This window comes from Equus asinus, chromosome 14, assembly GCF_041296235.1.
Source record: "Equus asinus isolate D_3611 breed Donkey chromosome 14, EquAss-T2T_v2, whole genome shotgun sequence".
Taxonomy (NCBI): Eukaryota; Metazoa; Chordata; class Mammalia; order Perissodactyla; family Equidae; genus Equus; species Equus asinus.
Genome location: NC_091803.1, coordinates 38,976,882 through 39,003,803, shown reverse-complemented (window position 1 = coordinate 39,003,803; position 26,922 = coordinate 38,976,882). Strand labels below are relative to the sequence as shown.

Sequence of the window (26,922 nt, the reverse complement as noted above, 5' to 3'; positions counted from 1 at the left end):
CTCCTCCTTCATTTCTCTCTCTCTCCCCACTCCACCTTCCTTCCTCTCTTCTGCCTTTAAGAAGCTAATATCCTCAGTAAGAAAAAAACCCAACTAAGTGAAGAATACATTTTGCTTCTTTTAACTTTTAGGACTCAAGGATTATTTTTCAACTAGGGCCTCTGCTTTGCTTTATTGCTCTTATGAAAACAGTTGGTTATCAGATTGGTCCATCAGCGAGTCTGCAGTGGGCACTAACCTTATGCTTCGTTCTGCAGAGGTGATGGGGGGACTAGAAAGTTTTTCCTAGTTATAACACCTGTGCATCTTTATGGCCTGATGCATAGGAAGTCCTTACTTAAACAAGCAGGTGGCGTTAGGAATAGACGGCTGCACAGAAACCAGGTAACTTGCTGGTTGCTCTTCCTCTGGGGAATTTGTTGCTGAGTCTGGTCATTAGTCACAGCATCAGATCGACGTGGGGAGCCTCTTTAAAGATGCACAGTCATCTTGCATATGGTTTGGACTATTCTCCTTTCTTCTGGCACCATCCATGGCCCCTCAGTTCCTTTTTTTGTGAAATAATAATCACAGCACCATTTCACCATCACCTTCATGCTGGCAAGAACAGTAATCATTCAGCCTTCCGGCGATGATTTGAGCCTGTTTTTGCCTGTCTGTTTAGGCTCAGAGAAAAGCGTTAAAAACAATCCTATGACTTAATCACAATTCACTTATCCTGATGATTTTTTTTTGGATGAATTTTGGTAAATAATCTTGATGTCAATTCCTGGCAGGCCATGAGAGAGGAGGTGGGATTTTAATGAACTTGTGATAAAGTGGAAATATTTTGAAATGCCAAATAATGTATTTTGCTTGTCACCTAATTACTTATCTGTCACTTGATAGCACATTTCATAATATCTTACTTCCTGGTCTGTTCATGTGGCAATAAAAATTTTTCCTCGTGAATGCCATGTGCTCCCAAGTAAAGACCAGTGCATTAGGAGCTCAACATATAATGATGCTTTAATGACCTGAAAATCTCTCTTTTATAGAATGGAGAAAGGGTGTTCTTGTTTCACTGAGAATTCATTTTCTTCTCCAAGTGAATATTGTTTGAGAGGGAGCTGTTATCAGTCAAAAGAGATGAACACACACACACAGACACACACACAGACACACACACACACACATGAAATCACCAATCCAGAAACAAAGGGTCTTTAAATTCTGATTAGCACCAAAATTTTTTGTTACTTTGGTTTTAACAATGCAATATAAACACACAGAAATGTTGAATGCATCCCAGTAGAACCAAAAATCTTGTATCCTTTGAGAATTTATTTTAGAAACCACAGTGTGGGAATGGCATATGCATGTCTGCATGCATACATACACACACAAGCATGCATATGCACACACCCCCCATATACGCATTTTCTTAAGTATAGATTCAGTTATTGTATGCATACCGTTTTCCAGGCCCTGTGCTGCAAAATAGGAATAAACAGAAAAAGAAGACACTATTCCGCCCTCAGATACCTCATAGTCTAGATCAGCAGTTCTCAACTGGGGGGGATTTTGCTCTCTTGCTCCTGCTCGCCGCTCCAGGGACATTTGGCAATGTCCAGAGACATTTTTGGTTATCACATGTTGTGGGGGAGTTTCCTACTGGCATTAGTGGCTGGAGGCCAAGGATGCTGCTAAATATCCTAACAATGCAGGGGACAGCCCCCACAGCACAGAATGACCCAGCCCAAGATGTCAATTGTGCCAAGATTAAGAAACTGTGTTCTAGTGGAAAAGATAAACGAAAAGCCCAGCAATCACAGTAGAGTCTGATAAGTGGATTCTGCGCCAGAGGGACCTGAGAAAGCTATCAGGGCAGAGCAAGTAGGGTGCCTAACCCAGCTTAGGAGTCCAGGGAAGACTTCCTGGAGGAGGTGATGGCTGCACTGAGTCTGAAGGGACAAGAAGAAATTAAGTAGAAAATTAAATGGGAGAAAGATGTTCTGGGAAACATCACACTGACTAAAGAGTCAGCATCAAGGCAGAGCCCACAGGCTGGCTCAAACATATCCTGTCGCCTTGCCGGGCCTCAGTTTCCCACCCATCCACACCCAATCATAAAGTGAGGAGTTGGACTAGATGATTTCCAAAGTCTTTTCTAACTCCATGTTTATCATCCTGTGCGTCTAGCTGGCATCCATTTGTAAAATATTCAATGATTGTTCTTGTTTTTTTTCATTTTGGGCTTCTTATGACAACTTCCAGCCTCCTGTTTGTTTACCCAGCAGATGACTTTCCTCTGGGCCCAGCCTTGTGCTGGGCTCTGAGAACACAGATCTTCCTCCTTCTCATACAAGGGTGTATCTGGTCCCCAAATCCACTCATAGAAGCTCCCCTCCACCGTTGTTATGGTCCTTGAGCATCTCCTGTGGGTTTAGGAGCTATGAGCCCATTGGTGCCTTTCTCTCTTCCCTGGGTGGTGTTCTTTGGAGAGATAGCGGTGGCCAGTATTAGGGCAGAGGACATGGAAATAGAACTAGGGGCAGGGATGGGGACCACGAAATTGGAGGGATGTTTATGAGAAAGGATTAAAAAGACTCGGTCGCTTACTGGGGCCTGGGGGATGAGGTAATGATGTCCAGGAGGCCTGAGGTTTTGACTTGAGCAGTGGGTGGGTGGTGTGCCCTTCCCTCAGAAGACGAGAAGGCATAGAAGAAGCTGGTTTCATATGAAGAAGGTGCTCCAGATCCTTCTTTCTTCCTGGTAATGAGGCTAGCGAGGCCTGTGGGAGCATGAGGGGTCTAAAGGGGTCAAGCCAATTCTCTTACTCTCTTTTCCCCTTTCGTAAAGGTGACTCTTCCTAAGTGCCAGAGATGCTGTGAGGAGAACATGAGAGAATGGATGCTAAGACCTCTTTGGAGGCTGGAAGGTTCTGTGATTTGGGTGGGACATGCCCGTGACAGGGTTCTGAGGTGGCATGGACTCAGTCCCACGCCCACCCCTGGCCAGGTGGAAGGAGAGGCAGGGCTGGTTAGAAGCAATTCTCCAGCTCATCTCAAAAGGCCTTAGGATTAGTTCCAGGGTTTCTCAGCAGGGGCCCTATTAGCATCTTGGGTGTGATGAACCCCTATGTGAGACCCCACACATTGCAGGACATTTAGCCACAATGCCAGTAGCCTCCCCTTGATTACTTTGACAATTAAAAAAATGACCTCTCTGCTTCCACATGCTTCCAAGAATCTCTCTGGTTAGAACATCACGTATAAGGAAACCAAGCAAAAGAGCAACTAATTGGGCCCAAAGCTATGTAGCCGTTATGTGAAAGAACTGGGATTTGAACGAGGTACATTCTCATTGTTTCTCTCTCTCTGAAATGTAAATATATATATACACATGCATATATCCATAAATATGAAGAAATGTATGTAAAATATAAAAATTAGATAATTTATATAAATATGTTATATAATTTATAAATTATGTATTTATATAAACAAATATAGTTTATATATTTATATAGTGAATATATACTTATTATATATAATTATATATAATAATGTAATTATATAAATATATGAGATTAAGCTAAGATATAAATATATGAATATTTCTTTATATACATATATTTATATGTACAGAACATATGCACATATACCTATATATTTATATTTATATCTTAGCTTAATCTCCGTTTTATATTCTTATCCTGCCTGATGTTAAAACCTCACATCAGTCGGTTAAGGCTCCCTGACTCAACTGATTCTAGCTTCCCCCTTGTCCTTAAGATTGTATCTAAATTCAGAGGGGGCTGACGTAGTACCCAGGCAAATTTGGGGTGCAGATCTGGCCCTTGGTCACTCTGTGTCTGCAGTGGCGTCTACCAATGGCTGCGTCAGCCAGTGTGATTTTAGCTGACATAAGGCATCTGTCCTTACGCCTGCAGAGGTGCCCATTTTCTTCTTCGGTCTCAGGTCATGTGGTCCATGCCATGCCTGTTGCTATGCCTCTTGGTCCTGACCCTAAGGTCTGTCCGAAGTCCCACAATCTCCTTTCAGAACTCGGATCTGAATCACTACCTCTCTTATGTCTGGTGGTCTTATACCAGCCAGGGCCGAGACCCTGGGAGATACAACCCAGGGCAGCCAGACAGACCCAAGAACATGGACCTGCAGTGAGGGTTCTCAATCCAGCGCAAGACTTGGCCCCCTCCCGCTTACATAACTAGTGGTGCCAGTTACATCTGCGAGCTGCCTTTTTGACTCACCGCTATTTTTTTTTTCACAAGTAAAATATAATTGCAGGCTTATTGTTATATTATAACCTCACATGGAGGAGTGGGTGGCAGGGTGGGCAGAAGCTCAAGACAGATAATGGCCTTACAGGGCTGCAGCTCTCGGATCACCCACATCTCTTCTCTTCTCCCTGCTTTTAATCTGTTGTTGAGACAATAAGTAAGCCGTGATGTTATTCATCTGTGTGGTTGCTCAAGGCTGAGGAGGACACACGACTCCAATTATAGACTCTTTGCCAGCCTTGATCTCTGATGACCCTGGGCTGGGAGCCTCCTCATTTGCTGACTGGGGTAAGCGTGGTTCTCTGTGCATCTCTTTGTCCCTGCTCAGCCCACCAGCTGGGACTATCCCTGATCCCGGGCCAAGCTCTCAGAGGTGCTTAGGGATCTGAGAATTGCAGAGATCTGCATGTTGTTTCTACCATGGGCAGCACACAGAACCCCATCTCAGATAATACGCACTAACTGCTCCCTCGGTTACTCTCTTCTCTAACTTTCTCCTCTCCTAGAGCCTAGAATTCCTCATGTCTTCTGTGCCAGAAACAAAGAACTAGCTCAGCAAATGCTCACCCATATCAGTGCTATGATTCAAAGCTCAAAAGCCTAGCATCTGACTCTTTTGTCGTCTGATTCTGCTGTGCCCCCATCGAGACCCTGGCTGTCCTATGGCCATCTGCCCCATAAGGAAGGGTCACTATATAAAAAGAAGTTTGGAGGGAAAATGTGGCAGGCAGGTCTTTTTTTGGGTAATCTCTTTTCATTTATTTATTTTTTAATTATTGTATTGCGGTCACGTTGGTTTATAACATTGTGTAAATTTCAGGTGCACATCATTATATTTCAGTTTCTGTGTGGGCTACATCATATTCACCACCGAAAATCTAGTTTCCATCTGTCATTTACACATGTGCCCCTTTATCCCTTTCACCCTCCTGCCATCCCCTTTCCCTCTGGGAAACACCAATCTGTTCTCTTTATCTATGTGTTTGTTTGCCTTCCCCATATGAGTGAAATCACACAATATTTGTCTTTCTCTGTCTGACTTATTTTGCTTGGCGTAATACCCTCAAAGTCCATCCATGTTTTCGCAAATGGCACAATTTTGTCTTTATTAATGGCTGAGTAGTTGTCTTCATAATATCCCACAACACATGAATTAGGCGCAGCTTGCGCCTAATACCTTTGCTTTAAAACCTGACATATTTGTAAGTATCCATTCATGTGATTTTCTTTCTTTTTGTCTACTATCTGTGTTGTCCACTAAATTATGAGCTCCCAGAGGCAGGAACTAGGTCCATTTTTTCATTGATGTATTCCCAATGCCTGGCATGATGACTTGCGCATAGAGGCACTCGAAAAATATCTATTGAATGAATGAGTGAATGAATGAGTGATGATCAGGTCTATTCTGAGCTTCTATAGAGAGGAAGAGGTGCTTAGTCTTGAAGAGCAAATGTGAGCATAGAGAAGAGAACTGGGATATTTTTTCTCAAGTTGCTCAGAGCATCTCCTCCACCCATGGGTTAGGTGCAAGATGGGTCAGGTATGCGTGCGGAGAGAGAAGTAGTCTAGAATTCTGGAGAGTTGACTGTCCTCCTGGCACTCATGTACGTCTGCTGAGTGACCGTGGGCAAGTATACTCCCTCTTTAGGTCTTCTGTTTTCCTTTCCATCTGTAAGACTTTTGAAGGGACTGGGAGAGTCTTCAAGGTACAGAGTTCTACAATCTTGCAAAGAAGCTTCTGCTTTCCATCTTGGCCTCACTGCTTTACAAGTTGCTTCCTCCAGCCACCCTCCAGGCTCCTGACACAGCAGATGGAGCTGGTCCCTGCCCATGACTGACAGATGAGCCTCATTTATGGCCCTCAACATTTAACCACTTGGCTATTTGGCAGACTCATCTGGCTCTGAGATGCTGGGAGACCCCTCCCTGTCCCCAGCAATACAGACAACTTTCCACTCCCATGCCTCTGTCTGTGCCAGGACTGGGAACGTGGAACAGAGGAGCCAGCCTCCAGCCTTGGGTCTACGAGGCCTTAGAGAGAAGTCACATTTGGGCTCAGCAATCCTGCCCAGAAGCAGAAGATGATGAAGTGGTGTCCAGATAAACAGTAACTAGCTTGATCTATTTCTAGATCCAATTTCTCAGAGGCCAGCTGGGTTATTTTTGCTGCCCTATTCAGTGATAATATCAGTAATTCTAGAAAGACCTGCCATTAAATCTAAAGTGGTCTGAGAATTGAAGCAAACTTTATCCCCATCTCATTTATTGACATATAAGGTTTGAGTGACCAGATGTTTCCATAACAATAACAAAACTTCCTAATATCTATGGAGTGCCGATTATGTGCTTGGCATAAACATCTCTACAAGCTTTATCTTATTTGATCTTCACAACACTATTGCAAGATAGGTACTGTGATTATCACTATTTTGTAGTTGAGGAAACAGAGAAACAGAGCTGTTAAGAAATTTACTCAAAGTCGTATAGCTACTAACAGGAAGAGCCAGTTTTCACTCCCAAGCGACCCCACACTCCTCCTCCTTTCCTTCTCAAGTAATTGAGGGGAAATCCTCTGTTAAATAAGCATGCCTCCTGGCCGTGGCCCCAGGAATGGTCCTCCCGGAAGGAGGGTGGAGCTGGGGCAAATGAAGTTTCTCTTCTCTCCGTTCTATGAATTAATTTTTAGGTTCAGTATGGAAACCCAAGAATCCATGGGCCAATTGGAAAAGAAAGAATGAGACAGGCCATTGGGAGGGTCATAGCCAAAACCTCCCTCTGTTACTTCTTTCTGGCTTGGATATGGTGTTAAAGTGTTGTGTTGGGAGCAGGATGGAGTTGGTGGGACAAGACTTGAAATGTTTGTCTAGGTCTCTTTCTTTGGGTTGATGTTGGCCCAGGACATTGATGGCTTTTTAATGTGAGAGAGTTATTAGATGGTTAGGAAACGCTCCTAAGAGTCTGTGAGGCAAATGGCCTCTGGTTAACTTAGTTTCTTAACAGATTGCCCAGGAACCTATGGCTTACAGTTCCAAGGGGACATTAGTTGTAGGCATTCACAATGTACCAGCAGGGTATAAGGGTTTCAGTTGCTCTGCATCCTCACTATGTCTTGGTATTGTTGGATTTTATATTTTGTTTTATTTTTGCCACTGCTGTAGATATGTGATGATAGCTCATCATGATTTCATTGTGATTTTTTTTTTTTTGGGTGAGGAAGATTGGCCCTGAGCTAACATCTGTGTCAGTCTTCCTCTATTTTGTATGTGAGACACCACCACAGAGTGGCTTGACAAGTGGCATGTAGGTCCACGCCCAGGACTGGAACCCGCAAACCCGGGACTACTGAAGATGAATGCGTGGACCCAACCACTATACTACTGGGCCAGCCCCTCATTTTGCTTTTTATATTTTGATAATTGTTTTTAGGAATTTAACATAGGAGGGATTACAATAAAGTATGTCCCAGCTTGAGACAGAAGTTGCTGCTGATCTTTGTACCTACTTTTAATATCACATATGTTATAGGGAAGTCACTTACCTATCTGTCCCCACTTTGGACTGTGAGCTTCTCAAAGGCAGGAGTGGGTCTTATCCACCTCTCTTTCCCCAGCGCTCAGAAGGATGCCTGGCCTACCCCTGGCACATGGTGATTACTTGGTAAGTGGGTGATTCAGTGAATGAATTTGCTCAACCTATAATTAGAAAGGATTTGGTTTATTCAACAATCACCACCTTGAACATTCTCAGAGAAAAAAAATGTTTAGGTTGTTTTTATTAGGGCGTGAAATTTTTTAAAAATGGAAGTGTTATGGGAGAAAGAATCTAACATTATAGACTCTTACGTGTGCCAAAGACTAAGGTCAGAGTTTTTAGGATGTATCTAGTTTTATCTCATCATAGATAATCAGTTAGTATGGAAAAGAAGCACTGGCTTTTGATAAAGCTGACTTTGGCCCTCATGCATGTGACCTTGAATAAGTGCTTCAATGCCTCCCTTTGCCTCAGTTTTCTCATCTGCAAAATGCACAGTAATGCCTAACTTAGGGAATGGGTTTGGGTATGAGGAAGGATGTGTGTGTGGATAAAAAGCTCTTGGCACGTGTGTTGTTCCTTTTTTCAAACTGTGGTAAAGAAAGCATAACATAAAATTTACCATCTTAACCATTTCTAAGTGTACAGTTCAAGCGCGTAACATATATTCACATCGTTGTGCAGCCATCTCCAGAAACTTCTCATCTTGCAGAATTGAAACTCTGTGCCCGTTAAACACTAACTCCCCATTCTCCCTCCTCCCGACCCCTGGCAACCACCATCTACTTTCTGTCTTTATGAATTTGACTTCTCTGGGTGCCTCATATGTGTGGAATCATACAGTATTTCTTTTTGTGACTGGCTTATTTCACTTAGCATAATGTCCTCAAGGTTCATCCGTGTTGTAGCATGTTTCAGAATTTCCTTCCTTTTTAAAGCTGAATAGTATTCCATTGTATGAATGTACAGTAGTCCCCCCTTATCCATGAGGGAGACATTCCAAGATCCCAGTGGATGCCTGAAACTATGGATAGTACCAAACTCTATATATGCTATGTTTTTTCCTATACATACACACCTATGATAAAGTTTAATTTATAAATTAGGCACAGTAAGAAATTAACAATAACTAATAATAAAGTAGAACAATTATAACAATATACTGTGACTGTGGTCTCTCTCTCTCTCAAAATATCTTTTTGGACTATACTCACCCTTCTTCTTGTGGTGATGTGAGGTGACACGATGCCCACGTGATGAGGTGAAGTGAGGTGAATGACGTAGGCACTGTGACGTAGCGTTATTTTCCAACCAAGGTTGACCACAGGTGACTGAAACTATGGAAAGCAAAGCCATGGATAAGGGGGACTACTGTACCACATGTGGTTTATCCCTTCATCTGTCAATGGACACTTGGGTTGCTTGTACATCTTGGCTATTGTGGATAGTGCTGCAAGGTGCACAGGTGTGCATGTATCTCTTTAAGATCCTGTTTTCAATTCTTCTGTTGACATGTGTGTTGCATTCAGTAATGCTTAATTCCCATTTCTCCCATTTCACATGCAATGAAATGGAGTCTCTAGAGGTCAGTTAATTTGCTTCAGGCCTCACAGCTGATATGTTGCTGGAGCAGGATTTGAACCCAAGTCTCCTGTCTCTGGATGATCTATTCTCTCTCCATACCTCACTTTGCTCTCAAACACTTCTCAAGAGGAGGGACTAGCATCTTGAGTGACAGAGGAGGCTGCTGGGGGAACTTTAGAAGATCTGGAAAAGTAGGAGAGAGATGGTAGTGTCCATTGCTGTGAATCTCATAACCATTCACTAATAATCTTTGTGACAGGTCCTGAGTAGAGGAGACTTGCACCCCAATTCAAGTGGGCTCTAATAATGAGTAACAAGGAAATCAATGAGCAGTATGCCTCATGCACTGGCATGAGCTAAAAAGGCCTTTTTGGTGCCCACTGAAAAATTCCTTAAACCACCCCTGATGTGAGGCTGTCCGGAGGGTCCTCCAACCCAGGTGGAGAATCGTCTCCACTCGAGACTTGGTATAGGACATGTTTCATCCTCCCCCCGCAGGGCAGGTGCACTGTGCTATCTCCTGAAGGATACACAGCTGAGCAGTGCAGCATCCCTCGTGTTTGGTTAAGCTGAGCCCAGTTGTCTCATTTCTTATATCACTTTGCTTTTCTGTTGTTGTCGTTTGCTGTCCCAGGCATCAAATGGTCCATCATCAAAACACTTATCCATTGCACATACACTCCAAAAGGAAAAAACAAATTTCAGACGCAACTAAAATGGCTGTTGCTAAGCCAAAATATTCAATGCATTTTTTTCTTAGAGAAATAGCTGACTTTTAGGTAAAGCTCCTTGTGCACTGCCTGTCACATAGCAGGTGCCTGAAAGATGTTTTTTCTTGTCCTTTCCTGTATTAGAATTCAGTTCCATGCCAGGAGCTACACTAGGTGCTGGAATAGAGGGGCAGAGCAGATGAAAAACCTCCCCGATTGCAGAGGTATGGGAAAAACAAGCATTGAAGGTAAAGAAAAGAATTCATATGGATAAAGAAGAGAAGTAAAGGGCATGTTATAGGTTGAATGATGTTCCCCTCCCCCAAGTTGATATGTTGAAGTCCTGGTCCCCAGGACCTCAGAAGATGACCTTATTTGAGGATAGGGTTGTTGCAGATGTAGTTAGTTAAGATGAGGTCATACTGGAGTTAGGTGTGCCCCCTATCCAATATGACCAGTGTCCTTAGGAAAAAGGGAAATTTGGGCACAGACCTGGACACAGGGAGAACGCCACGTGAAGATGAAGGCAGAGATTGGGGTGATGCATTTACAAGCCAAGGAACACCAGAGATTGCCAGCAAACCACCAGAAGCTAGGCAAGAGGCATGGAACAGAGTCTCCCTCACTATCCTCTGAAGGAACCATCCTGTTAACACCCCGACCTTGAACTTCTGGCCTCCAGAACTGTGAGATAATAAATTTCTGTTGGTAAAGCCCTCCAGTCTTTGGTCCTTTGTTATGGCAGCCCAACAAGTGAATACAGAGCTACAGGAGCATTTAAGATAGGATAGGGGTAGGGAGGTCCCTGGGAAGACATGATGTCTAAGCTGAGACTGGAAGGATGATTCAGAGTTAGCTTGGGAAAGGTGAGGGAAAAAAGGAGAGCATTTTGCAGCAGAAATAGTATTTTTACATACGGCTAATTGTTACTTTACCATTTATTCTAACAAGCTTCGGTATCAAGTTTCTTATCCACAGCACATTAGAACTGGAAACAATGGCTGCTGCTCACCACGTGGCTGATAAAACACACTAACCATGATGGAGAAGAAAAGAAAACTATTAAATTAATGGAATTAGGAGGAGGATGACACAGGGGGAGAAGAGAAGAAGGAGCAGAAACTAAACAATCTTAGCACTCTGGGGCTGTTGAGTGAAGAGGCAAATATCCACTGTCACACCAGCTCATGAAATTGACTTCTGGGGAAATGGCTGCTGGGAACATAAAACAACCTTTGGTTTTTACAATGATGCTGAGCCATCAGTGGTGAATTAATCCACCTTAAAGGTGTCCTGTTTCAGAAGTGGTACCAATAGATTGTAGTTCCTTGGGTACACACATGATGCTACTTTGAATTAAAATGGTTGTCCTCTTCTTGTTGCTGTCTTGGCTGGTCTCTCTTTTTCAAAATGGAAATGGAGAAGGTCTGCTTTCTAAAACTGGGTTCGATCCCCTCTCCCTTGTGCCTTCACGGGACTCTGTGTTTTGCTGTATCACGGCACTAACCATGCAGATTTCAACTGCCCTCTATCTCACCTGACTTTTTCTTGGTCTGCCTCCCATCCTAGACTGTCATCTCTTTGGAGCCCAACCTGAGATTTGAAGTGAATCTCTGTCCCCCAGAGCCTGCAAAAAAACCGGTCAAAAGTGAACATTCAATAAATATTTAACAACTCCAGTTTCAAAATGTTTCCATCCTAAATGGTCAAAATTAAAAAAAAAAAAATGTGTGCTTAACGATATAAATCTTTGCATAACACAAATGCCTCTTTTGCCAAAGAGTTTACAATGATACATGTGCAATTTTTCCTCCATTGAAAATCCCTGCTGGTCCCTCTGCCACCAAGGTTCGATAAGATGGATTTAATTCTCTGTCTACATAAACCTTTTCTGGTGAAAGCCTAACCTGCTATGGTCTCCTTTGACAAATTCAGGATAATTTTGAGCTGGATTTGGTTTCTTTTTTTGCTTGCTTGTGGCCAGAGAAAAATCTACATGGTGTTTCAAACTATAATTTTCAGGTTTTCTCTTGAAAAGGATTCTGGGCATAAAGGTTTGGAAGGCACAGAAAAGAAAACAGAGCTAAAAACCAGAGCTCTGTTATGATTTGCAAAGGTCTATTCTCTTTCTTGTCATTATGAGAATTACCAGTGCAATTGGCCCCTGCAGGAACCTCTTCTGCTTAGTCTCTCTCATTTGTCCACTTCTGAGACAACTGAATAAGCTGGAATATGGCCAAGAATTCTGAGTCTCGAGGGGGTCTTATGGAAACTTAACACCCCTTTCTTCTTGTGGCCAACCCATCATGTTGTCTCGGTTTCCTGGACAACTGGAAGCAATAAAGCTTTAGCCACAATATGTCAGGTGCTTACTATGTTTCAGGTGCAATGCTAAGCGCAGTGTACATGCAGCCTCACAGCAACCCCGTGAGGAAGCCATTATGGTCCCATTTTAGAGCTGAGAAGAGTAAGGCTCAGAAAGGCTTTATAACACACCCAACGATGCTGTTGGTAAATGGAAGACCCAGAATTTGAATCCAGAGCTGAATGACTCAAAACTCCACTCTCTTTTCATTATGTTTTTCTAGATGGTATTGTCTGTGGAGAGTGACTGTGAGGCTACAACATGGGGAGTGTGTTGGAAAGAGGGAGGGTGAAGAAGGACCCGGGGCAGGACCTACATGGCCTCGTGGGTCAGGTGAAGATGTGGTACCTCAGAGCGTTGAAAAAGCTTTGGAACAATTGTATGCGTTCCTCTAGTTAGTAAGTGGTATAAGAGCTTGGACTTGTCCACAAGCCCAGTGCCTGGCACATTGTAGATGCTCAAAGATGTGAGGAGGAATGGATGGATGAGCCAAGTTGGTGAGGCCAGAGCTCAGGTGGGTTCCACGAGGCAGTAGGGGATTCTCAGGATGGGAGGAGGCTGGCTCGTTCCCTGGATGTCACAGTAGATTCTCGTTTCTGGATAAAAGAAGAAACAAAAAGACATAGATCTGGCCAGTGGTTTACTCATCTGACTGGGAAAGTTTCCAAGAAGGAAGATACTCGAGACCAAAGTGTCTCTCTCCACGGAGGAGGCTCAGTGCTGAGCTTCCTGTTTCTTCCTGGTCCATGCTAGGGGCAGCCCAGCTTAGTGGAGGAAACACCAATTTTGCCACCAGACAAACCTGGGGTCAAATCCTGATAGTTACTAATATGCTGTGTCACTTTGGGCAAGCACCTCAACCTCTCTGAGCTTCGGTTTCTGTGTCTGTAAAATAGGATTGTAATACTTAGAGAAACGGGGTAAATGTTTTACATGGTTAATGTGCTTTTCTATTTGACCTTTCTGAGTATGTGACTTCTGTCTGAGTTGGCACGTGCTGTCTGCTTGGGAGAGAAAGGAGAGTAGGATAAAATGGAAGGGAACTCACCTCACGCCACTGTGTGGGACCCATTGCTCCAAAGTGAGAGGCTCCTGTGGCAGGACCCCTGCTCGCAGGCCAACTGGGATCTCAGGGTCATTGATGAGTGCCAACTAGGCAATCTCGTAGTCAGATTGCACTCTGTTTGTTGACTGGCTCAGCTACCCTCTGACAGCTCAGAGCTTCTTCACTGTGAGTTCCTCTCAGAGTCCCAAACAGGGGAGTGGGACAAAATATCCCTGCCCTCAGCATTTCCCTCAACTCACCCACCCTTCCTCTCCCCAACTTGAGTCTGAAGACCAAAGAGGGAAAGTGGAGTGACATGAGCTTCGTCTCCCTCATCTCTCTCTTTCCATCCTCACAATCTCCCAGGATCAGAGAGTCAGGCTTCCCATCCCTTTTTCTCTCTTGTCCACCCTTGCCAAGAACTCTGTGATCTTGCACACCAAGTCTGGTACTTAATATGCTAAAGAGTAGAGGTAAAGGAATTTAGTAAAAAACACCTTCCAAAGTCAATACTGTGACTTAAACTTTTATTATTGTCTGGTTGCAAAATCATTTTTTGAATGTTAGAAATTTGAATTTAGCTCCCTTAGAGGCAGTAAGGAAGTGCCTAAAATCATGGATTCTGGAGTCAGACTGCCAGGTCCAAAGCGTGGCCCTGCCACTTACAAGTGTTATAACTTTGGGCAAGTTACAAAAGCTCTCTGTGCCTAGGCCTAAATGGTGTGAATAATAGGATCTCATGGGGCTTCTTGGAGTGTTTAGATTAGTTCACGTATGGAACAGTGCCTGGCACCTAATGACACCTCTGTGAGTGTTTATCATGAATACGTGTGTCTTCACCTTCATCATTATCAGCAGTCTCATCATAATTTTTTGTGTGTATTCTTTCTGTAATAAGTCCCAATTTCCCAGCCTCACCCAGGCATATGGATGCCATGAGCCATCTGGGGCAAATCTCATACACTCAGGAAGACAAAAGAGAAAAACATCTTAATTACTTGAAAATTGCATTGTCCTTAAGACTACATTCTAGTTGATAAAGTTGTTTCCTAGGGGATATGGGTTAGCACTTCTGATATTGCTAGACATGCATGCTGGAATTAAACGACTGAGTAAACGGATGATGTATCATGGGAGCCAGCCTTCTCATTGTTGGCATGAGAGATTACAGATGAGCAAGGGGAGGAGGCTGGAATGATCCATGCGATAATGGATTAGAATTGGAGATATCAGGATGAATTCATATTTAGCTTAATATAGACACAGATGGTTACAAATTTATAGATATGGATGTACATATGAGTTAGTTTACACTCATAGGTTTCCTTACTCTGTCAGCTGAGAGGTACCAGAAGCAATGAGCACACCCAGCATCCAGATCTTGGTTTCTAATACCATTCTCCAATAAAGGTACCAGGCTGCTTGGAGAAATGGCTGATTCTAGGACAGGATAGGAAATATACAAAATGAACCTGGAGCATCTTCTATTGCTGGAAAGTAAGTTCTCAAAAAACAGGAACATAGGAGACAATTGAAGAAGTTTCTGATGGCCAAACCTGAAACAATTTGCGCAGAAATAAATACATACATACATACATACATACAAACATATGCACATAAAATAGTATTGGATTATAACTCAAAGTATAAAATACATATCCATGTATCCACACTGATCTAGATAAATGATTGAATAAATAACTAAATGGGGAAGAAGGAACAAATCTCCCATGAAGAAGAATTACAAATAATTTATATAGATAGTCTGTACTCAAGGAGGTGGAACATAATTCTCACTCCTGAAGTGTGGGTTGTGTATAGTGACTCCCTTCTAAAGAGCGTGGTATGGCAAGAAGGAAAGATAGAGTGACTTAGAGTGGAAAGACTTGACAAGCACTCCCTCAGCCAGGTGAAAGGTCAACAGCCACAGTGATAAGTGATCACAGTATGTATCCTTGATGTTAAGATGACAATGTCACTTCATCTCTATGGTCTTCCTCCCCCAAACATGTAACTCCAGTCTAGTCGTGAGAAAAACATCAGACAAATTCTAGTTGAGGCTCATTTTACAAAATACCTGATCATTACTGCTCAAAACTGTCAAAGGCATCAAAAATAAGGAATTCTGAGAAGTTGTCACAGCCAAGAGGAGCCTAAACACATATGACAAATAAATTTATTGTGGTTGCTGGATGAGATTCTGGAACAGAAAAAGGACAGTAGGTAAAAACTAAGGAAACTTGAATAAACTGTGGACTTTAGTTAATAGTAATATATCAATGTTGGTTCCGTAATTATAACAAATGTACCGTACTAATATGTTAATAATAGACAAAACTGGGTATGGGGTATATGGGAAACCTCAGTGCTATCTTTACAGTATTTCTGTAAATTTAAAGTTGTTCTACAATAAAAAGTTTATTTAAAAAGTTATATTGTGGGGTTGGCCTAATGGCATGGCAGTTAATTTTGCGTGCTTTGCTTTGGTGGACCGGGGGTTCGCTGGTTTGGATCCCAGGCACAGACCTACACACCGCTTATCAAGCCATGCTGTGGTGGGTGACCCACATATAAAGTAGAGGAAGATGGGCATGGATGTTAGCTCAGGGCCAATCTTCCTCAGCAAAAAGAGGAGGATTGGCGGTGGATGTTGGCTCATTGTCCTTGTAACACTACCTCATTGGGTTGATATGGGGATTAAAGGAGATAGTATGAGAAGTTCTTTACCAAGTGACTGGCACATGATATATGTTCCATAAAACAGAAACATTTGACCTTCACATATCTTTCTGTGCTTTTCTTCCTTGGGATATGCCTTGAAAGGCTGACTATTGTTGCTTTCCCTCCAAGATGGGCCAAACTGGTCTAGTTTCTGATTGTCGTTATTTGTCTCTTCCGCACTGAGAAACCTAGAGCCCCATCCCAGTGTTGGTAACTGAGCATTTTTACCTTAACTGACCCTATCTGAATTGCATTCACTTCATGTAGTGAATGAATTCTGAGTGTTTAGTGACTGTTCAGTGACTCTGTTTAGAGACTAAGATACACCACATCATAACGGCACTTATGCGGTGGTTACCTTGGAGCGAGTCTGCCAGCTGCTTCCAATTAGGTAACTGTATCTTAAGTTTCTTTGAAAGTGATTGTCAACTATCTGAGGTCCCTTTTCCATCTTAGGAAGGAGAGCACAGGGACATCATCAACTTCTTGTTTGTTGGCCGAGGGTCTTGACAGAATGGGGCATCACAGGACAGCAGGTCATTAGTTATTTCTAAGGGTCAGAAGGAGTTGCAAAATTATAATGAGGCAGGGAAAATTGTCTTGTGGTACCTTTCTACAGAAGTGAGGTGGGTAAGTAATCACTGGGGTCAAGGTGTGTCTAGAAGAGAAACCATCCTGCTGAGGGCAAGACATTGTTGGTCCTACTGGATTCCCTCTATGGTCATGACTGTGCAAAAGAAATTATACATATATGTGTGTGTACATATATACATATAAATACACGCATATGCATACACACATACTACTTGTCTACATATATTGAAATCTCTATCTATCTATCTGTCCATCTTTATATTTCTTCTCTCAATTGGCAAGGGCACGATTTGCAGATTACAACCCAGATTTTACCCACTATTCACTCTTCGCTCACCCTACTGTTCTATTTTCTTGGATGCCAACCTGGGCTGACCTCCGATCATCGCTTTTGTTTCTCCTCCTTAGCTGGATATATTTGCGGAAAACTCACAGAGAAAGTGGGTTGCCAGATCTGGTCCATTTTCCCGTTCAGTGAAATGAAAATAATATTTAAAAAACCCAGTCACAAATGTCTGTTTAATAATTCTTGATGGCTGCCCTGAGATTGGATTTCGATATTTCTGAATATTCAATGCCTGGAAGCTAGCACAAAACGGCTATCTAAAACTGCCGGAAATTTACTTCCTATGACAGCAGCATGACTTTGGGGCAGGCTTGTCTCTCCTTTTGTGGGGCATCATTTTGGTGGGCCACCTCGGTCATGCCCACTTACATTAAGTAACTACTCACTGCCCTTGAGGCAGCTCAGGACTTGGGAGAAATAATCCCAAAACAAATACTTTATAATGGAATACTAAATATTCTGTTTAATAATATAAAAGGCTGTCCCAGGTGGTAAGAAACATCTCTACTGACTTTTTCTTTAATGAAGTGTTTAGCATTTCCCCAGGCAGGACTGGAAACAGAGTTTGAGCACAGTGAGTGGGATCTGGGACTGAGGGAGCAAAGAGATGGGACAAAGGGCTCACATTGGATGATGGGCTAGTGTTTGGGATCTATTTCCAGAAAAAAAATAAACCACATGCCATTAAGATGTTAGCTAATTAGCTTATGAATATCCTTGGACTTTCTCTATGCACTATTAAGGGAATTTTCAGTTTGAAATCTCTACTGAAGCTCTGTAGAAAACCCAGAAGCAACATCTTTTCCATCTTGATGCCGTCCTCAGGCCTTGCCTTATAGCCCCACCTGCAGCCTCCCTTCTGGTCAATTCCAGCTTCCCAGGGTGAATCCAGACTACAATTGCACTAGTCAGAAATCTATGTTGTGAGTGACAGTAATTCCAAAGCATACTAGCTTATTTAGAAAGGGGCGTCCCTGTCTTTTCTGCTTCTCTCCTTTGTCCTTACTCCCTCATAATCAGGAAACAGTTTCTCCACATGGTAGGTTTGAACTCACTTGAATTCATGGCCCTCTGGCTATCCTTGACTCCAAAGGTTCCAAATAGGAAAATTCAGGGCAGAACTCTGATTGACCCAGCCTAGGTCACATGCTCACCTCTGGCCCAATCACTGTGAGAAGAAGGAGGTGTTGTGATTGGTCTGATTTGGGTCACATGCTCACTTCTGTGGTCAGAGGAGTGAGTTCCTGGCCTGATTTCCACTGCCAGCTTTTATATCTCTGAGTAAGAGTTTGCCCACCAGAGCTCGCTCTGCCCATGAACATGGCGGGTTGCAAGTGCTGAGGCATTGCTCTCCCCCAGAAGCAGCCCTCAAGCAATGCCTGATGGGAGTTGGTGTATAAATACCAAGAGACTCCCTGCCCCGGGAGTGACAGAATTCTGAGACAGGCATTCAACACCATTTACCAGAATTCCAGAGTAAGATCAGACTCCGGTTCTCCAGAGTTGCCTTGTGCGTGGCATTGCACATTTATCTGCTTCTTTCTCTTCCCTGTCTTACTCCCCGACCCTTTTCGGCCAGTATTTCCTGAGCTCACCTCCCACTTATGCTTGCATTTGAGTTCTTATCTCAGTGACATCTGGGGAAACCCAGACAAAGACAGTTACCATGATTGGCAGCTCATCATGTGACTGACATGGAGATGAAGCAGTGCCAATGGAAGGGGTGGTTCTGAAGACACAAGAACAGTAGCTGTCCACTAAAAAAACCATGGAGCAGCAAAACATGAGAACTTACAGTAAACCATTTCCTACTGGACCAACATTTGGGCACAAAACACGTCTGGACTGATGAGCCCAAGGGACGCAGACAGACCTCTCCAGCAGGTTGCTCTGGAGAGGGAAATGTCAGAGGATCTTGGGGTCCAGGCTACAGTGAAAGCGGTACCGTATGCAACCCCTTTTCCACTGGTACTTTGTTAATCTTGGGCCTCTCCCACCCCAGTAGAATGTCAGCCAAAAAGCTATCATGGCAGAAGGATATGCTTGACTCTCCGGATTCTGGCCAGAGGCTGGGTTAGTTGGTTATGTTCGGTGACATTGCCATTAGGCAGTTGGGCTTGTGTGATGGCCCGTGCATGTGCAGGGATAAAAATACTCTCCTTATCTCTGTGTCTCAGCTGTAGTATCTCTGCCTCTCTCCATTTGGGTTTATTGGTTTCTAAAGCCAAACATATTCCATATGTGTCATGGGTTGAATTGTCTAGAAGCCAGGTTTGAGAGAGGGGTTCAGGTGCATGAGATCCTGAGACGATGCTCTTCAGGTAAAACACACACACAGACACACACACACACACACACACAGACACACATACACATAAACACATCTCTACGGTTGTAAGGGAAACAAAATAGGAAAGATAAAGGGGCCACACAAGGATGGGGTCTCAGTCTCAGATAATGTCTAGACGGGGCATTGTCAAACTATGGCCCTGGAACGAAATCCAGCCACCACCTGTTTTTGTAAATAAGGTTTTATTGGCACACAGCCATGCCCATTCATTGACATAATGTCTGTGGCTGCTTTCTTGCCACAAGGGCAGAGCAGAGTAGTTGCAACAGAGACCGTATGGCCTGCAAAGCCTAAGCTACTTACAATCTGATCCTTTACAGAAAAAGTGGCCGACTCCTGCTCTAAACTTGTCCCACTCCATGGGAGTTCTGGGGCACCCACTGCTCCAGAAAGTCATCCCCACCTTGAGGGAAGAGACTGATCTTCGTACCGTAGTGTGAGCTGGGCACTGGTTGCTAAGCACCCCAGGTGTTGAAGGTGAGGCGCATTAAGTGTATTAAGCCCAGAGTGGTGGCTCCCATCAGTGGAGAGAGCAATTCTGTAGGGTACTGGGTACTAGGGGCGACTGTGAGCTATTAGCAGCTGACACAGCAGCTGGAAAATGGGTGCATGTGCTGGGGATCTTTCAAGTCACCGCCAGCATCTACTGCAATGTTTATCTGGATCCACACATGTGCTTCATTAAGCTGAAGAGAACTACATTTCCTGCCTGAAACTGAGCCATAATTCTCTCTCCTGGATTCCCTGTTCCATTTCACTCTTGCCTCCTCTCCGTCCATCTCATTGCTCTCAAGGTGAAGACGGAAACCGGTAACAGGGTCCATTGGGTCCTGCCAGCCTCTCCAGCCCTGCCTCGTCCCAGTTTCCTCACACTCTGTTTTCCAGCCATGCATGGCTAGAGGCCAGGGGGCGTTCTTTCAGTTTGTGGGAATGCAGTGTTCCTTCCAACTTCCAGGCTTTTGTCCATGCTGTTCCCTTTGCCTGGAGCACCCTCCCCGTGCCTTCTACCTTCTGCCAGACTTAACCAACATCTCAATCTCCAGATCTCAGCTCGAAGACTTTCCTCAGAGAAACCTTCTTGAATTCTCTCCCCACAAAATCCCATTCTCTCAAAGGAGCCGATATTCAGTTTGTGTGTCTTCACGTATTTTTTTTTCTGTCTTTGCAAACCATAGCACACAAAAATATGCAGAGAATTTCTTTAACAAAAATGCTATGTTATTTGTATTACTTTGACATTTTTTTCCTCTTAACAATACAAACCATAAAAATAATCCTGTTTGACATGTAGAGTTAACCGATTTTTAATTCATTTTTCCTAACAGCTGCATGATATCCCATCATATATATGTATATATTATGTACATTATATGGATGTACAATAATTTACTTAAGAATTCTCATATCGATAGGAGGTCAGATTGCTTCTGCGTGGGTGGTTTTTTTTTTTTCCATTTTACAAACAGTGGTGCAAAGAATATCTCTGAACAAATTCCTTACATCCTGATGCTTACATTTCTCAAGGCTCAATTCCTAGAAGTGGTATTATTTGGTCAACATAGATACGCACTTTAAATTTCAATGCACATTGCCAGATTCCCTTCTGCGAATATTGCAAATCGTATGTCCACCATCAGTTCATGAGACAGCCCAGTTTCCAACATCTTTGCCGGTGTCCTTCAATCTTTTTCATTTTTGCCAATCTCTTGGCAAAGGAATGGCTTCTTCTTGTTCTGACTTGCCTGTCCTTGGCTGTTACTGAAATTGATCATCTTTTTATACATAGATTGTTTTGATAACAAAAATAGCTCCTACAATGATAGGACCTTATGTTCACTTAGGGGGGAGGCGGAGAAGTTCTAGGCACATCCTTTGTCCTTCCCCATCCATCCTCAGCTGCTCAACAACGATGACTGTGGAGTCGGTTCTTCTCGATGTGTCTGCTCATCCTCTACCGTTCTTCCTATTGCATCCCCCAAGGGGGGCTGCATTTTGGTCTTGGGGGATGTAGTGATGGTGGGGATGGGTAGAATGTTCTGCCTTGTCTGTGACCGTCTCCCTCTGTCTGTTCACTTCTAGATGCTACCCAGATGAACAACACAGTGCCCACCTCCCCTTTGCTCCAGCAGATGGGCCATCCACATTCGTACCCCAACCTGGGCCAGATCTCTAATCCCTATGAACAACAGCCACCAGGCAAAGAGCTCAACAAGTACGCCTCCTTGAAGGCGGTCGGTAAGTGTCGTTTTGTTTCTCCCCTACTCACCTGTTCTTTCTAGATCTTTCTCTCCAACTTTCTTTTCTACTCCCTTTTCTATCGCTTCTGTCTCTCTCTTTTTGCTCTTTCTCTCTTAAAATCTCTGTCTTTTTCTCTCCCTCTGTCTCTTTCTCTCTGTCTCTCCAACTCTCTCCATCTCTTTTTTTCTCTGTCTCTCTCTGTTTCTCTGTCTCTCTTTATCGCAGTTCTTTTTCTGTCTCTGTCTCTCTGCATAGGTATATATGCATATATATATATTCTGGGTCTCTTTACTTGGGATACAGGTTACTAAGGACCAGACCCCTTAGCTGTTTTCTCTCTGACCCAGATCAAGTCCTACCTTTCTGTGTGGGGCAGGGTGGGTAGACAAGGGAAACATGTAGGGGCTGGATGCACATTTGGTCCCACTGACACCTCAGCCCCTTCATTGTCCACCATCGGCCCTAGCGAATCCTCAGGGAACGTAGGCATAGAATCCAGGACACTTGGTCTCTGAATGCCTTGCCCTTTAGTGGGTAACACTCACCATCCGCACAGTTGTCCCATCTCTGAGAAGTCGGGGAGCATGCACGTTCCTATCCCAGGCAGCTTCTGCTCTTCATGGTGTAAATACTGACAGGGGTGGGCAGCGTGGATCTACCACTAACTGAGTTCTTATCAAGCATGAGACATTGCATTGGACCTTTCATACACGCTGTCCCGTTTTCTCAGAGTGACCCAAAGAGGAAGCACAATTATGATCCCAACTTTCAGATTAGGAAACTGGGACTCAAAGAGGCTAATTTAACTTGCCCCAAATCAAGCAGCCTGTGGGCGACAGAATTAAGACTTGAACCTCTGTTTTTATCCTTCAGGGTCTATGCTCCTGCCACTGCTCTCCCCTAGGCCTGGTCCTCCTTTGGTCCATCCCCTACTCATACCCCAGGGAGTGTGACAGTGCCCCTGACGCTCACCCAGGCTCCTGAACGAATCATTCATGGAAGGGTTCTATAGGGTGGAAGCAACAGCCACAGCAAAGTCAAACTTTGGGCAGGCAGAAGACACACAGACCACATGCTTCCCTTTATTATCAGCTTCTCATCTTCTTTTCTTCCCCTGCTGCCAAGCTCCTCACTAGAGATGGGATGGGTGATGCTTGCTGATCGATTCCAGTATGAAATATCCTAATTCTGTTGTCAACTAACAACAGAAACCAAAGCACAGACGCTCTCACAGGTCTCTGATGCCTGTGGTAGCCATGGTCTACAAACATCAGATTCACAAAACAGCATATTGGTGCCCAGCAGAGGGCTGGGCACATACTCAGAGCTTAGAAAGTGTTGGAGCCAAAAGTCTATCTTTAGGAATTCATGTTCCCCGATCTCCTAGGACTTCCAGATGGAATCATTCAAAGAGGGGTTGAGCCAAATTTATAATACCAAGGACACAGGTTGTGCAGAGTGACACAGACTTTTCTAAATCTGAAGCTTCTTAAGACCTTGCATACCACTCCCTCATGTTGAATTTCTACACCCAACTCTACCCCATGACTACAGAGTCCCTCTATTCCATACTTCATGTTTGCATAGCATATGCATCCTAAGCATGTTCACGTAGACTCAAACATTACTGGGAAGGGATGAGAGCTGTTGCCTAGGAGAGAAAGAGTCAGGGCATCTGTGCCGATGTAACTGCGGAAGCCTTCACACACTATTTGGTGCCCTGCCTCCCTTTCTGAGCTTTGCATTTAGGTGATAAATAGAGTCTGCTGTTACATTTGATCCTTCTTTTGGCATTAAAAAAATCAGCCCAGATGTCTTTTTCTTTTTGAACTGGTCACATTACCCTAAAGAACTCATTTCTTCAACTGAGCCCCAGTCTTGTTCCCCCTCAACACCCAGTACCTCTTTGGATAAATAATGGATGGATATTCCAACGGAGTTTCTTGATTCCCTCCAGGATTTGTGTAGGGGCCCTGTGCAGAGTAAATGTCTGCAGTACATTTGGAATTAAATGTGCAGCATGGCAATTTACTTGACGCTCTTTGAGGAACCCTTTCTTCCACAAAGGAAGAACTCCTGAAATGTTTGCTGAATGAACGAATGAGCTTGTCTTTGACAAGAACTGAAGACTATCTTAGCTGTAAGAGAGCACCCCCCCCCCCCAATCTTCTAGAAAACTCTGAAGGATCTCACTTAGGGAGTTCTCCCCAATTCTAAATATGGTTAAATAGGGCTTCTTCTTCTCCATCCTTCTTCTCTGACTATTGTGGAAGTTCATCGGGCTTTATCTGACTCATGGAGGTCTTGAGAATCTCCAGCGAATGGAGGTCCCCTGAGGAGCAGACCAAGGGACTACCTGACCCAATGGGTTATCCAGGAGTCCAGCGTCTGCCTGCCCAAATGAAATGCAAATTCCATAATAAATGTTCTTTCAAGGGTTCTTTATTAAGGCATAATGTGACCATGTGTGAATGATGAAATGCATTTCATTAACGAAATCATCACCACTCAGGAGAGAAGTTGTTTAAAAAATGGTTTGCTGTTGAAAGCTCTGCAACCTCCGATAACCAGACTCATTTTCTAAAAATTTCAATCCACTAAATAAGGGGGGGGCTTGGGCAGCCTTTAAGGTTAACTGCCAAGTTCAAAAATACCTCTGGAAAATAAATTTCTCTTGGCGGCTTTAATATCCAGAACATCGGGTGGGTTTGAAACTCTGTGACCCCAGCTTCTTCCTGTGAAAAATGAGGAAGCTAAAACTTTGTGGTGCCCAAGCACCATCTAATTTTAAAATTAGGAGATTAAACAATTCCACTCATTCCAGTTATTAGAATACCTGTGGGCCATTACCTATGTTCCATTCATTCACCACCAACTCTGGGGAGAAAAGGGTGGGAACTGTTGGTTGCTCCTGAGACAAATTCCTCCCAAACCTGCCTTCTTATTTTATTTTATTTTAGTTTGCTTGTTGTAATCAAACTCATTTGTGTTTAAAGAGAGCTCTTTTCTATCCACAATTCATGGATTTGGGCACGTAACGTGTGGTCATATGAAGCATGTGACTACAGAATGGTCTCTGTCCTCAAAAGTTCACTGCTCAGTTATGGGTAAAAGATCAGCATATGCTAGGGAAATGTCAGAGGATAAACCTTGTTGGATTCTGTACAAGAAGCAGTGATGGAGTTGAATTATCATCGATTCAATTCATTCTTTCATTCATTCATTCATTCATTCTCCAAACATTTAACCTGTTGTCCCTTGATTGTAGGTCCACTGAGGCAGGAACCAAGTCTGTCCCATTCATCAATGTATCCCCAGCATCTAGCACCATCTGTAAGGAACTCAGTAAGCACTCCCAATGCATATTTGTAAAACCAGTGAATATACCATGTGATAGGCACCATATCAAGCCGGGAACATGAGATGATCAGCAAGATGGCAGAATGTAGCATAGCCTCTGCAATTGGTCAGGGTTGAGTTTAAGACCTAGTTCAGACATTTAGCAAGTAATTTCAGAAATTATGTAACCTCTTCGGGTCTCAGTTTCCCCATCTGGAAAATGGAGATAATAATAATACACAGCTAATGGTTTGTAGGGAAGATTCAATGATATAATGCACAGAAAGTGCTTAGCCTGCACATAGTCAGCCCTCAGTAAATACTGCAGCATATTAAAGTCTCCAGACTAAAGCCGTCTGTTGATCTGATTTTTCCTTGACTCTCCAAGATACACTCATACCTTGATTAACATGCAATTGTCCAGATTTCATTTCAAAGGAAATAGAGAGGTGGATCCATATCCTTCACTCCATTTTGACAGGAAAGACATACATGAAATCTAACTCGCTTTAGGAATCTGTTAATATAAACAAGCAAGCAAACAGCAAATGGCTTTCCTGAGACCCAGCAGAGTCGGTTCAAACCTCTTCACTCTCCCCACTGATAGCAAGACAATGAACATCCATGGACAATGAACACCCACGCCCAGATATACGGCTACTACAATCCGTCAAAGAAAGATTCAGTTTCACTCAATTGCCTCTCTCGTTACTAAGTCAGAACTGTGGGTTTAAACATTTTAGAAATATTTTCCACCAAGATTGAAGTGGAGAAGTGTGTCTTGTAATAGAATGAGCCAAAATGTACCTTGAAAATTCAGTTAAGCAATTCATTTAAGCACACAAGTGCTGTGGCCTGAGCCACTCACCTGATGGGTGGTTACAATGTAAGAACCCACTGTATGGGTCCTCATAGGTCAATGTTTGTAAGGCAGAGGTGTTTGTGGAAATATCCCTCAGGGTCACCTGATGGTTCAGAGAGGTTCTGCCTCCAGAACTGGAAAAAGACCACCCTTTTATATAATTCCTGGTGGGCTTTGCAAACAGAAAATTGCCCACACGTTGGCATTTGTCTCCTATTGGCCCCGTGTCTGGCATTTCCTCTGGGCATCTAAGAGTTGGACTCCTTGGCTGCCAAAGGTTCCTGACCATGTGCCCTTGAGATGCTTCAGTGCAACTTTGGCTACTCAGCGAGAGGAAGAGACAGGCTGTACCAGCATCATTGATAAAATGCTGTGGTGCCTTTGTATTCAATTCTAAATTTTAATAAGAAAATATTTTCTCCATGGCTATTTGACAGACGATAGACTATTTTGCCAGAACCATGTTACATTTTCCAATAGCACTTTGTAAAACCACAGCAACAGTACACTTCAACATGGCAGGCATTCCCTCTTTACTCTTGCTGTGCGAACCATGCATAAAAACCCTAAGTGATGGCTCAGCCTCAGCCATGGATTGACTTCTACTAGTTTAATTTTTTTTTAAGTTACGGCAGAAAGGGAGCTAATATCATTGAACTCCCAAGCACTACACCTATGAGGGAGGGACTGGTCCCACAGTTTTGCAGATAGGAAAACTGAGGCACAGTGTAGTTAAGTAATTTTCCCAACGTCACACTTTTAGGAAATGGCAGAGCCAAGAGTCCTCTTCAGGATTGCCTGGTTCAGAATCTGTGTTCTTTCCACGAAATGATTCTGTCTTCCACAAAGCAATTTCTGGTATCAGAACGATATAACCAGGCAAAAAAAAAAAAAGATTAGGGAGGCCCATTTCCCCCCTTTTTTGAGGGGGTGCTTACTAAGGTAGGAGTTG

General features: G+C 43.4%; 1 protein-coding gene across 3 annotated transcripts in view; it reads left to right on the top strand.

Annotated features, from left to right (window-relative positions):
* The window catches only part of SHISA9 (shisa family member 9), a 331,832-nt gene that overhangs the window by 217,969 nt on the left and 86,941 nt on the right, over positions 1-26,922 (top strand). For all 3 annotated transcript variants that reach the window (XM_014865448.3, XM_014865371.3, XM_014865525.3), the window contains exon 3: positions 21,611-21,766. In XM_014865448.3, coding sequence (XP_014720934.2) covers positions 21,611-21,766 — 156 coding nt within the window. The remainder of the gene's footprint in view (positions 1-21,610; positions 21,767-26,922) is intronic.